A 13,769-nucleotide genomic window follows, 5' to 3' on the forward strand; every position below is an offset into this window, starting at 1 on the left:
AGAAGCTATCACCAAACTCTGAGTCTGACAAAGATTGAGACAGTTTTGGATTGGTCTATGACACGTTGACACGCAGTGCTCCTGTACTGTGCGGTTGTGGATCCCATTTCTATTTTCTTAGCCGTGTCTTACTTCTCCATTGTCCTTCCGTACATACCGCGTATGGAATCTGGACTTGCCTTTCCAAATGTTCTAGATTTCTTGGTGTCTTGTGGAGTATAAAATAATTGTACTGGTACATTTGGTCAAGGGTGCTGAACTATATTTGGTTCATTTTATTGGGTACATTTGTTTGGGTAATTGTTTCTTTTTGATAGTTTATTGCATAATGCAAAATAAATAAATAAATATAGTTAATAATTTTTTTTCGTCTAAATACTAAAAGTTAAATTATTTAAAATAAAATTAAGAAAAAAAATAATATAGAACATATAAACAGTAAATAATTTAATCAAAAAATTAGTTTTAAAATTTTAATCGATTGTTTTTTTTTTTTGGTTAAATTTTAATCTATTGTTAGTGTGCTTTTGGCAATCGATTAAAATTAAGTACACTAACAATCACACATTATCGCAAATTATTTTTTCTTTTTTCTTTTTCTCTGATAAAAATAACAATGATGTAGAATACAATAATAACTTAACATTTTTTCCTCTTTTTTTATTATAAAAAAACTATATTCTAAAATAGGGTGGAAGAAAAAACAACTTGACATATAAAGTGGAACAAAAAGAGTAAGACAGAGTATATTTCTATTCACTTTTTGTTTATGGGGAAAAAAGTGAAAAAAAAATGCTATCAATTTTAATGTATAAATTTTACAAATTGAAATGTCATAATTCACAAAAAAATAAATTTAATTTAATAAAATAAAGTAATATATATTGAATAAAAACTAAGGTTTTTAGTACGGTTCATTGACCTCACCCCACATGACAACAATGAATAATATATATTGCTCATGATGTCCAAACAAAGCGATAATTTTATTACTGTGAGCAAAGTTTGATGTTTTGGGTAAAATTAGTTTTCAGCATTTATAAATGTCTATTTGGGTTTCTTTTTTGGTAATCTATTTGCTAAATATAATATATAAAAAAATATAGCTTTTAGTAATTTTAATTTATTTAGAATATTAAAATAAGCTAACAAATAACATATATATTTTTAAAAAGGTAGTTTCGTTAAATTTATAAGCTAAAAACTTAAAGTTTTTGCCAACTCAACTTTAAATAAGATTAGTTTTATACCATTCTTGTAGCGACCTCCCAAAATTTATATCAATTTACGCTTTTTGCTATGACTGGCCTAAAATAAAATTTTTGGTTGGGCTCTTTTTATGGATGATGTGTCAGACTTTCAATAACATCTCTTTCTTAATTCTTTATTTATTTATTTATTTTTAATTGAATAACATCTCTTTCTTTAACAAGTAGTGGTAATAATTTCCTTTGAATTTGTCTTAGAAATATTCGGTGGGACCTTAACTTGCTGCCTAAGCTTTGAGCCCATCTCATGGCCTCTCATTTTACCTTTACAAAACCAAACAAACCTATGTTCAGTGATCTTTTGGCCTTCTTTTTGGTGGTTTGTTATGTTCCCCACTTTCATATATTCTCTTCAAAAGATGTATTAAACAATCAAAACCACTCATTCGATTCTTATCCTTCCTCAAATCATCAATTTACTAGGAAAAAAAATAAAAAAGAAAAAGAAAAGAACTTAGAAAAATATCTCCTATAAATTTTGTCCTTTATGGCTTTATAATAAAGAATATAATTAGATAATAACTTTATTGAGTATCTAAACTACCTATAAGAGTTTATAATATTTCTTTTGAGGTAAACTTAAGACTTTTCCTAAATGGATCTTATTTATCGTTTTCTTAAACTAGTTGAATGAATCCATGATCCATTTTGAAAAAAATTCATGCTTTAAAGATTTTCATCTCCTTCTTGGAAAAATATAGGGACAACATTAGTTTCTACAATCAATTTGAGGCAATCTTTTAATAAAATAAATACTCTCTCTGGCCCTATATTGTTAGTTATATTTAGATAATTCAACATTTTAAGAGAACAATAGTCGCATGTCCATGCAATACGTGAGACAATTGAGATATATATATGTGTGTGTGTATGTATGTATGTATAAAGTTTAGTACTTCTTCCAACCACACAATAGGGTCATCAACATAAAGAGAGCTTGTTTTGTGTGGCCTTAGTTTGTCATATTAACTATTTTGAGTACTTATATGAAAACATATATGATCATTTTTTGTTAGAGAATGGAGAAGAATATAAATTTATTTATAAATGAATTTCTATCATTAATTGTTGAATAACATTGCAAAATTTTAAATTATGATTCTGAACTTAATATCATAAATCTTCAAATTTCTCACCCCTTTAGGGGGAAAAAACCTCAATTGGACTTTAAATTCAAATTCTATCACATTGATACAATAAAATTAAATAATTCACTCAAAAACTAATATATTAATATTAACTAAGGGGGGAGGGGGAAAGAACATAAGGAAAGATAATACCAATGGACCGAAAAATAATAATATTAATTTTTGTTATCTTGGATGGACCGAGGTGGACTAAAATGAACCTAAAGGGGTGAAGTGGACCCAAATGGACTGGAGTAGGCAAAAGTGGACCAAATGAACCGAAATAGACCGATGTGGATTGAATTGGACTGAATATATTGAAATGGTCCGAAATGGACCAATATAGACAGAATTGGACCAAAATGGACTGAAGTAGACTAAATGGGTAGAATTAGTCCACTTCCATCCATTCAGTACTGTTTGAACTATTTTAGAGGATGAATCGTTTGTAAGGAGACTGAAGTGGATAGAAATGGACTGAATGAATTGAAATGCTACGCTTATATTGCTTATATCAATTAATTAATGCATTTTTTAAAACAAAAAAGTCTAAAATTTCAAAAACTACCATCTTAAATTTAAACTCAAATAAAAAAGAGTATTGACTTTTTGATAATGTAAATGATAAGTTGAGAAAATTATTAATAGTGTGTTCGTTGCTTTCTTTAAAAAAAAAAAAAAAAATTGGGACATCCCACGATAAAATATAAGAACACCAATATGAGGAGACAATGAATACACGATCATGTTATTTGTTACTAAAAATTATTTATACCATTTGGAGTAACTTCTCCATTTTTCTGGAGTTTCCAACCTGCCACATTCAGTGTTACTGGGTCGGGCCTAGCCCAACAACAACGGGCCACTACGGGGCACCAACCTGATGTCCCTACAATTACTGCACCAAAATATGTTCAGATTAAAATTTTCCTATTAAATAATTAGTTTTATTTTATTTTATATATTTTTTATTTTATAGAATTAACTTATTTCCTTATGTATAGCTTTTAAAGTTTTACATTTTTTTTTCTTTTTAAACACAATTGTGCTTTTACCAACTTTCAACAAAAAAAAAACTAATCCAAATGCATGTAAAATGTTTACCAACCAGGCTTCCCTTCAAAATCTTTTAAGCTAGGCCATATCTCAAAAGACATATTTAACAAACCCTAGAGCAGTTTCAAGAAATGCAGCAGACTTGATCAATGCCTGCTATTCTAACTCCTTCTCAACATTCTTTACACCCAATCTATTTTTTAACAAAGTTTCAAAACCACCTGCCACAAATAGGTCCAAAATCACGCAGGTAATGAAATGGACTTAACACTTATCACACAATGATCATACATTATACTAATATGAATTAAGTCATACTTAAAAGTCAGGATTTTCAAATCCCTTGAACTAGTTGTTTCTGGTTAAACATTTTACATTATAAATCAAATCTGATACATAATTACTGTGTTGGCCTGAAAAGATTGGCAGAGGCTGACCAAAACTGGTTACGGAACTTTGGTCTACCCAAACACGAGCAGCCAGAAGAGGATTTACAATAGGCTGTAGATATAAGTTCCTCAAAGATTTACATTGTTCTAATTGTGCTCTTCATTGTTCTATCTACAGTTGTATGTTAGGGTATGATTATTGGACTGAAAAATACCGAATAAAGGCGAAAAGATAACAATTTGTGGAGCATAATCAGAAAGAGAGTAGTTTTCAAGCCACAGTCCTTTCTCCACTTCCCAGGGGAAGAGAACTGCATTCTTCACCCTGAAACCAATGTTTTCTTCGTTGGTGCCCTGTTTAGGGTCTTCTATAGTTGTCTCATAATACTCCTCTATTTGCTCTGGCCATGTAGGATTCCAAATCTTCTGCTGCAAAGTATGTTGTTATTATTTTATTCGAAATCAAAGGCAGTAAAGAGCATGTCATTGCATACTGATAAATATGATGCTATTAATTGCTAAGGAATCAGCTAAGAACATCATATAATAGCCTGTGTGTGTGTGTGTTTGTGAGTTAAAGAGAATTCAGATGTACCAGAGTCTAGATACTTGCCCAAGCTTGGCCAAAACACTAACAATTCTCCTAGTTAACACTGATGTGTAAAATCACATAATAATCTTTAAGAAATAGACAAGTTAAATAATAATAATAATAAGATCCCAAAATTTGTTATGTTGTTAACAACTAACAAGTTTCACCACTTATTTTTCTTATTTAGTGTTATCTATCTTGAACTAAGGATGTAATCTAATATAATTTCACACAACCAGATTCTTGTATCCAGATTTCAGAGAATAATATATTTGGAAGGCCAGATTCATGACTGGACCTGGCTTCTGCAGTTAAATGACTGAAAATTTAAGGGCAGATTCAACAACTTAAGGCTTGAAGATACCTTGAATTCTTCATAGTCAACAACACCATCTCCATTGATGTCTGCTTGGGCCAATAGATTTTTCATCCCTTGGAAACTCAGTCCATAAGGAAGACCAAATAGATTAACCTGTATAAGGTCATCTGATCATGGTGAATCTATCTTTTAACTGAAATTTACATCTCATATAGGAAGCTAAGTAGCTAAAATTTTCACATCCAACCAGACATAACACATAGCTCTTTATTACTTGCTACACTCTTTGCTGACTATTTCTGTTCCTTTTGTTGTTGGGGTTCTTTGTTTCCTTCTTATATTTTCTCTTTCTTTTTAAAGAAAGTTGAAGTTTACGAGAGGTGACAAGCATGACAGGATGAAATCAATGCCGGTGGGATTTATGATTGCAGTATTTGCCAAACAAAGTTAACCATATCATATACATATGAACATGATATGGTTAACTTTGTTTGGCAATACTGCTATCATAAATCCCACAGGCATTGATTTCATTCATGTCATGTTTATCATCTCTAGTAAACTTCAACTTTCATTAAAAAGAAGAGAAAATATAAAAAGAAAGCAAAGAGAGTAGTAGCAAGTAATAAAGAGTAGTAGCGTGTGTTATGTCTGGTTGGATGTGAAAATTTATAGTTAGAAGAAGCAGGAGCTGGCAGAGAAGGAATGGTGTTTTGAAAGAGAAATGAAATATTAGTAATTATTGCATTGACCTGAGTTAGACAGTTTTGGATCGGCCGTAGTGAAAGAACATTTTTCTTTAACCATGTATTAGCTGTCAGTAGTTCATACATCTTGTGTCCAGGACACCCCATGTTACATCAGTTGAAATTGTGTTTTCAACACAATTTCGGGTATATTGGAAAATTATGTTTTAAATTTTGATTATAATTGAAATAGTGCTTTTAAAATACGATTTTACCTAGAATGTATAGGAGAATATAACAAAGAGTATGTAACACAATTTGCCTGCCGACTTGCCCATAACATTCTAGTAGTGACCTCTCAATTGCACATCGAATATACCCAGGCCAATTATAAATTTAAATCAATTATGCCTTTTACTATGGCCCCTCTAAAATAAGAAATTTGGTTGGGCTTGGATGAGGTGTCAGTCTGTCAACATTCTTATCTTCGTTAACAAGTAGTAATAATTTCCTTTGAATTTGTCATGGAAATATTCGGTGGGACCTAAACTTGCTTTTTTTATTTTTTTTATGCTGGACCTAAACTTGCTGCCTAAGCTTTGACCCCATTATCTCATTGCCCCTCATTTTCCATCTTGAAACCAATCAGCCCATGTTCAATGATCTTTTCGCCTAACGTACGCAAAAATTTTTATAATATATATATATATATATATATATTTTATAACATTTGAATTGACAAGTTTTTATTAATTCTTATTTGAAAGTCAAGCTTAAGTCTAGTATCTAGTAATACTGGATCTGTTCAAATGATTACATGTATCTACTTTTAGACACGTGTCATTATCTGACTGGGTCCAATACACTAGATGCATTAGACCTAAACCAAGTCCCTCATTTAACCAAACACAAATATCGCTTTTTTTATTTATCACTTACAATTTGCTACATCAATTATTATGAATTTTTTGTGTTTTATAAACTTTCTCCCTTATATTTGGTGGTTTGTTACGTTCCCCACTAGCAAATATTCTCTTCAAAAGATATACTGAATAATCAAAACCACTCATTCAACTCTTATGCTTCAATGTGTAGTCTTTCTCCTCACTGTTCTAATGTGGAAGTAGCATTCATGGACTTCAAAGAGGGGCTGTCGTGGATGATCAGAACGAAACAGAATATAGAGTGGTTCTCAGTCACGGTTTGGTCAATATGGACATATCAGATTCTAGTCAGAATAAACCAACCTTGGTGCAATCCAAACCAGCTCACAAACATAGCCAAAAATTATATCGATACAATGTTTCAAGTAGAAGATATGGCAGTGATTGGAGTGATCATCCGAGAATGCCAAGGAAAAGACTTGGCACACATGGTCGGAATCATCCCTCTCCCCTTAACTGTCATAGAGCTTGAAACTTTGGCTATATCGAAGGCTTTACAGTTGGATGCTGATCTAAGTTTGGAAGATGTCACTCCAGAGGGAGTTTCAGAGATTGTAATAAACGCTTTGAATGCAGATTCACAGTCTTTGGAATCCTTTGGTTTACTTAGTCGTGATGTTAAATGTTTTGCAAGGTTATTTCATTGTATTAGGTTTTCACATGTTCGTAGAGAAGGATTGTTGTATTCTCACATTAAGAGAAACGACAATGGGGTTGCTCATGGTCTAGCTAAAAATGCATTATGCATACCAGATTTTCAAGTATGGATGGAAGATGTCCCATCTCATATTGGTTTGATTTTACAATTGGATGTAGTTGAATTTTATTAATAAAATCCATCAGTTTCTTTCTCAAAAAAAAAAAAAAAAAAAAAAAAACTCTTATCACTTTCTCAAAATAAAACTCTTATCCTTCCAATTCCTCTATAAAAAAAAAAAATAAATAAAATATCCTCCTCCTCATTTAATCAATTAGCTAGGAAATAAAGAAAAAATTTTTTTATTAAAAAAAAAAAAATCTCCTATAAATGTTGTCCCATATCATTAAGAATATAATAATGACTAGATACTTACTCTATTAAGTATCTAAGTTACCTATAAGAGTAGATATTTATTTTATGGTAAACTTAATTAGTACTTTATCCTAAATAGGTCTCATTTATCATCATTTTCTTAAAGTAGCTAAATTTATGATGCATAAAAAAAGTATGCTTAAAAGATATTCATCTCTCTCTCTCAAAAAAATAAAAATGAAAGAAAGATATTCATCTGCTTCTTGGAAAAAAATAGGGACAACATTAGTTTCTAAATAAATTTGAGGTAATATTTTAATGAAATATATACTCCTTCTATCCTACATTTTTAGTTATATTCAAGAAAACCAACCAACTTTTTAAGAGAACATTGTTTATGCATTTTAAATAAAAATAAATAAAACAAAATAAATGTAAATTTTCAAAACTATCATATTTAATTGAAACTCAAGTAAAAAAGAGTATTGATTTTTCCAATAAAGCAAATGATAAGTTGATAAAATTATGTCAATGTTTTTGTTACTCAATTGACAAATCCTAGTGTTTTAAACGAAAATGTTCAAATTCAAATCTCCATTTTTCATGGTAACAAATGAATCATTAAAAAAAAAAAAGGTTTAAGAAAATTATTAATATTATGCTTATTGATAAAAATGATTTTTTTTTGGGATGTCCCAAAATAAAATAAAAGACCAATAATATGGGAGACAAGAAATACATTATCATGTCAGTTGTTACTAAAAATTAATTTTCATTGGGAGGATCTACTCCATTATTTTGGAGTCCCCAATCTGCCACAAAAGATGAGCTAGATAATTATTACGACTAAGCTCAGCGGATTTAAACTAGAAATTTGGTAGATTATTACTGGAACAAAATATGTTTGGATGAACTTTTTTGCCGTTAACTTATTAGCTTATTTGTTTTTTTTTTTTTTTTTAATGGAATTAACTTATTTTTCATGTATAGTTTTTAAAGTTTCTTTTTTTCTCCTAAACACAATTGGGCTTTTTACCAACTTTCAGCAAAAAGCTAATCCAAACACAAGTAAAAATATGTTAAAGTATACTTGTACCATATTAATAGGCAGCTACTTTGAAATCTTTTAAGGTCGGCCCAAACTTTTAAAAGACATATAACAAACCTTGGAGCAGTTTCAAGAAATGCAGCAGAGTTAATCAATGCCTGCAACTTCAATTCTTTCTCAACATTCTTTGCACCCTATCTATCTTTTAACATAGTTTCAAAATTACCTGCCACCAATAGGCCCAAAGTCATGCAGGTAATGAAAGGACTTAACACTCATCACATCAAAAAATGGATCATACATTATTATACTAATATGAATTAACTTAAAAAGTCAGCATTTTCATCTAATCAATCGAATTAGTTGTTTCTGGTTAAGCATTTCACATTATAAATCAAAAGTGATATTACATCATTTCTGTCCTGGCTGAAAAGACTAGCTGGGGCCGACCAAAACTGGTTACAGAACTCTCCAGAGCATTTGGTCTTTCTGAACACGAGCAGCCAGCAGCAGATTTTCTATAGGCTAAAGATACAAGTTCCTCTACAATTTACAGTGTTCTAATTGTGCTCTTCATTGTTAGGTTCTCAGGTTTCACTAGTGCCGTATCTACAGATGTGTGCCTAGATATGATTATTGGGCTGAAAAACACTGAAGACTTAACGGTGAAAAGACAACATTTAACGAAGCATGATCAGAAAGAGAGTAGTTTTCAGGCCACATTGCTTTCTCCGCTTCCCGGGGGAAGAGAAGTGCATTCTTCACCCTGAAACCAATGGCTTCCTCGTTGGTGCCCTTTTTAGGCTCTTCAATCATTGTCTCAAGATACTCCTCCGTTTGCTCCGACCATTTAGGATTCCAAATCTTCTGCTGCAATGTCATTTGTTATTATTTTATTCAAAATCAAAGGCAGTAAAGAGCACTGCATTGCGCAATATATTGCATACTTAAGTAAACAAGTATGATGCTATTACACGCTAAGGAATCAGCTAAGAACATCATATAATTAGCCAGTTAAGTGAGTGTGTGTGTATGTTTGAAACACAGAGAGAGAGAAAGTCGAAATGTGCCACATTCTAGATACATGCTTGGACAAAACCCTAACAATTTAAGAAAATAGACAAGTTTCACCATCTATTTTTCTTATTTAGTATATCAATCTGGAATTAATGATGTAATCTAATATAATTCACAAAACCAGATTCCTGTATCCAGATTTCAGATAACGATAGATTGGAAAGGCCAGATTCTTGACTGGACATGGCTTCCGCAATTAAATGACTGAAAATTTAGGTCATATTCAACAATTTAGGACTTGAAGATACCTTGAATTCTTCATAATCAATAACACCATCTCCGTTGATGTCTGCTTGGGCCCATAGCTTTTTCATCTCTAGGAAACTCAGTCCATAAGGATGACCAATTAAATTAACCTGTATAACATTTGATCACAGTGAGTTTATCTTGTAACTAAAATTTACATCTCATATGGCAAAGTTAATAAAATAAAGTACCTGGCGCAATGCTTCTTGGAGAGCAGAAAATGTAATAAAATCACCCTGGTTGTCACCCTTGAGAAAGGCAAATGCATCATCTTCAGACAGTGAAGCTTTTCGAAGCAGATGCTGGAAACCAAAAAAAAAAGAAAAGAAAATTTTTGCATATTAGACAATGAAAGCTCTATAACTGTATTTGCCAAACAAAGATAACCATATCATGTGTACTCTCCAAACTCAATTTTCCAGAATTGGCTCCCCGTCCCTTAATTTAAATCACATCTGAGTGACAAAAGTCCAAAAACTGTAAACTGGAGAGTATTTATTCAATCACTTGACTCTTCTCAATGACAACAAGCAAGGCTGATGTTCCACACACAATTCTCATGGACAATTGGACATAAACATATTGGGCTATGGTCATGACCAAAATACATGTTATATATAATATTTGTTGCATTGATCACTTATTGCACATTCACTAATGAGCTGTACAATAAGTAACACTACCAAATCTACAAGTCAAACAGGGGAGCTAAACCAGCTCAATCCAACCAAGACTAGAGCAAATATTCTACAGGCCTTAGAAACAGCTTTTACAGAAAAATTTACTCATGTAAAGCTGAAATTTGCAAAGAACAGGAAAAAGGAGTGGGGCAAGGGCTGGTAAAGATAGAAGATGCTACCAGTTTTCAAGAATAATACCACATATGTCACACCTGAAGGCAGGGAATCGATAAGCCTTTTAGAGAAATTGAGCTCAAGACCACAAAAAATTATTATTACTGAGAAATCAATACCATGTATAAGTTTTAGATCTTATTGGTGGATGGATGGCATATAGGAAATCTGAAATCAGCAGATACCATTTTGAAATTACTTTAATTAAGTGTTTCAAAATCATAAATATGGTATTGTGGAGAAAGTTAAATGTTCACTCTATACATCTTTTCCTTTTCTTTCTTTTTTGTTCCCCAATCTAAAGTTATTTGTCTTTCAGGCAGGAAATAGGCATAAGAAACATTTAGAATATACATATTTACCCTACTGTCAATTAATGGGAAGTGAAAATGTAACTATATTTTACTAAATAATAAATAGAACTCACCTTTATTATACTGAAAACTGCTTCAGCCCAACTTGTTCTTAATGGTTTGCGTGACTTGTTAGGATTACAAAGCCAAATGAAATCAACACCACAGATGTTTCCCCTATGATTGCGGTGGCTAACCCACTGCAGGACATTAAAAAAGAAATAGACATAAAAAATATAGTAATTGATTAGCTTTATTTGTTTGGGAAATGAGCGGCCAAGTAAATACCAGGGCACTAAAATAGTAAAATAAAATTGTAACTTGAAGGCAACAAACCTTGTGAGCATCTGCATCACTGTCAGTATATTTATGGGCATCATCATATGATGATACAAATCCCTGCGACCTAAGAAACTTGTAAACATGCCCCCGCTTGCTTCCATTCCAATCACTACAAAAGTAGAACAAAGAGTACATAATTTAAAATATCCATCTTGGAGGTTATATAAGAGTAAGAGAGCTTTCTCATGGAGCATCAAATGTAAGGGGGAAAATTGTAAAAAGAAGCAAACAGATACGCACCCACATAGTATGATGGGAATTCGTTTGAGCTTGTTTTCTCTCTGATATGATTCCACATATTGAAGTATTTTGTAAACCTATTTGAAGACAAATATGAAACCCCAGGATAAGCAATGGCACAGTTAGTTTGGCTAGAAAATCCATGGTATCAGGAACATATTTGTTAATAAGGGAAATATATATACCTGATGCAATCTTACTAGAGAGAGACTTGAATCATGAGGAAATAGCAAATGGGTGTTCACAATAAGCATTTCTTGTCCAATGTTTCCCTTTCGGTTTGGGAGAAAAGGCACAACTGACTGAACATGAAGCAGCTGAGCAACTCGGTCTCCAAAGTCATTAAAAGGCAACTCTCGATAATTCAGAACCCTTAAGTAGTCCTTATGTATGGCAGTCAGCAGACCTGTACAGAGCGAATACAATATCTCAATTCATTGAGCAACAAGGAGTACTTACAAAAGCTCACTAAAATCATAATAACAATCTCATTAATTAAGTGGATAACTTAGAATAGTTGTAAGAATAGTTAGAACTTATGTAATTAAATTTAAAGCTTGATGATCAGCCTATAAATGCTCCCAAGCAATTCTTAATGTAGAAACATTTGAAACATCTTATATATATGACCACATAGTGACAATTGAGGTTGTCTGTGTTGAGCTAATACAACTCGAAAAATTGTGATAGATGCACTTAAAATTCTTGGAAAAAAGTGCAACAAGGATGAGTCCAAAATCTAAAACCACTAACTGAACTATCTATTCATTTTGCAAGTAACATGCAGAATCTGAAACTAAAAAGATATACTACAATTTTTTGTTAGAAATCAATTTAAGTTTGAATTAATCAACAAAATCAAAAGAACCAAAGGTTATACCCAGGAAAAAAAACTAGGCCAAAATACACCGTTGATCCCTAAACTCTAGCCAATGAGCAATTTTAGTTCCTGAAGTATAAAACAATCATTTTTAATCCCCAACAAACAAAGTTATTGTTTTTAGTCCCTAAAAAACTTTAAAGTGATCAATTTTAGTTCCTAACAAACTTAAAGGGATTGCTTTTAATCACTAAGAAGCGAAACAAGTTAGTTTTTAGGTTGGCCATGTCATCAAAAGGACTAAAATCATTCAAGTTTAGGAGTCAATAGTGTATTCAAGCCACACCAAAAGAAAAAAGGTAGAATGGTGCAGGACAAAGTCGAACTTATAATATAGGCTATAAAAAAAATAAGGAAATACCATCTCCACGGTTGTTAGTTCTTGCAAGATTGAAGGTGATATAGCCTGCAGCTCCTAGCCTCTCCTGGTACATACGCACAAGTTCTTCACTTCCAACCCAGAACTCCTACTCAATAGAGCAAAAATCACCACAATCTAAAATTAGGCTTGAATTAGTCCACTTAAGGTCAACAAGAAATCTAGCAAAGGGGAGTGTGTGAATGTTGAATACTGAATTGAAGATCCACCTGAAGACAGATGATGGAGGAAGATTTATAGAGCAACCAATCCAAAATTTTTTGGTTCCTGCTCACCCACATGGCCCTGAACTCACTTTCTCGAAGACCTTGATTCTGTTCCACACCCATCAAAAAAAAGAGTCAGTGAAGCTTGTTATAAGAAGAGGGATACTGATTGATGATGTAGTCGTAGTGAGTGAGTGAGTAATTTTCAGACCTGTTGATCAAGTCGTTTGTAAATGGGAGCCAGGATATTGAAAGTGGTGCATGATAAGCAACCCTGTTCTTGTTCTTGCTCTTGTTCTGTCTCTGGCATTGACAACAAAGACATGTAGTTGGGTGCTAATTCAAGACCCTTTTTTTCTTTTTTTCAAAAGATCCCTTTGGCGCGGATGGATTACTTGGCAAGAGAATGAAACGAAGGAAAAGAAAGCTAGAGATTGGTGGTTGTGTCTGGGAAGTCTGATTTGTTTTTTGGCAAATGGGATGTGTGATGTTTATGAGTTTGAAAATGGCTCTTAATTTTTACAGCTATAAATGCACGTATGATGTTTGTGTATATATAAGACTCGCACACACTCATCAAAAAAAAGATAAAAGACTCGCACACGGTTTCCGTATTGAGATAGAAAGCTGAGAGTGACTTCGCGAGTGAGGGGGATATTTCATATTTGATTCTATGGGTAAATCCAATCTTGCCTCCTTTTTAATAGTTTTATCATTTGTTGTCCCCATACTTACTAGATTTTCACACTTT

The 13,769-nt window shown here is 32.2% G+C and overlaps 1 protein-coding gene across 5 annotated transcripts; it reads right to left on the reverse strand.

Moving 5' to 3' along the window:
• Positions 1-3,806: 3,806 nt before the first annotated feature.
• On the reverse strand, positions 3,807-13,557 carry LOC115956010 (uncharacterized calcium-binding protein At1g02270-like). 5 transcript variants are annotated; one of them, XM_031074456.1, is made up of 10 exons: positions 13,230-13,557; positions 13,022-13,126; positions 12,795-12,900; positions 11,739-11,959; positions 11,554-11,630; positions 11,308-11,422; positions 11,046-11,171; positions 9,956-10,066; positions 9,767-9,874; positions 3,807-4,266 (listed from the first exon to the last, which is right to left on the reverse strand). In XM_031074456.1, exons 1-10 carry the CDS (start codon positions 13,341-13,343, stop codon positions 4,009-4,011), a joined length of 1,341 nt encoding a protein of 446 aa, XP_030930316.1. In that variant the 5' UTR covers positions 13,344-13,557; the 3' UTR covers positions 3,807-4,008. The 5 variants fall into 5 exon arrangements, with proteins under 5 accessions (XP_030930316.1, XP_030930315.1, XP_030930319.1 ...); XM_031074455.1 differs by having other exon boundaries at positions 3,807-4,269; XM_031074458.1 differs by lacking the exon at positions 3,807-4,266 and adding an exon at positions 8,762-9,308.
• Positions 13,558-13,769: the final 212 nt, after the last annotated feature.

Source organism: Quercus lobata, chromosome 8 (genome assembly GCF_001633185.2).
Source record: "Quercus lobata isolate SW786 chromosome 8, ValleyOak3.0 Primary Assembly, whole genome shotgun sequence".
NCBI classification, from domain to species: Eukaryota; Viridiplantae; Streptophyta; class Magnoliopsida; order Fagales; family Fagaceae; genus Quercus; species Quercus lobata.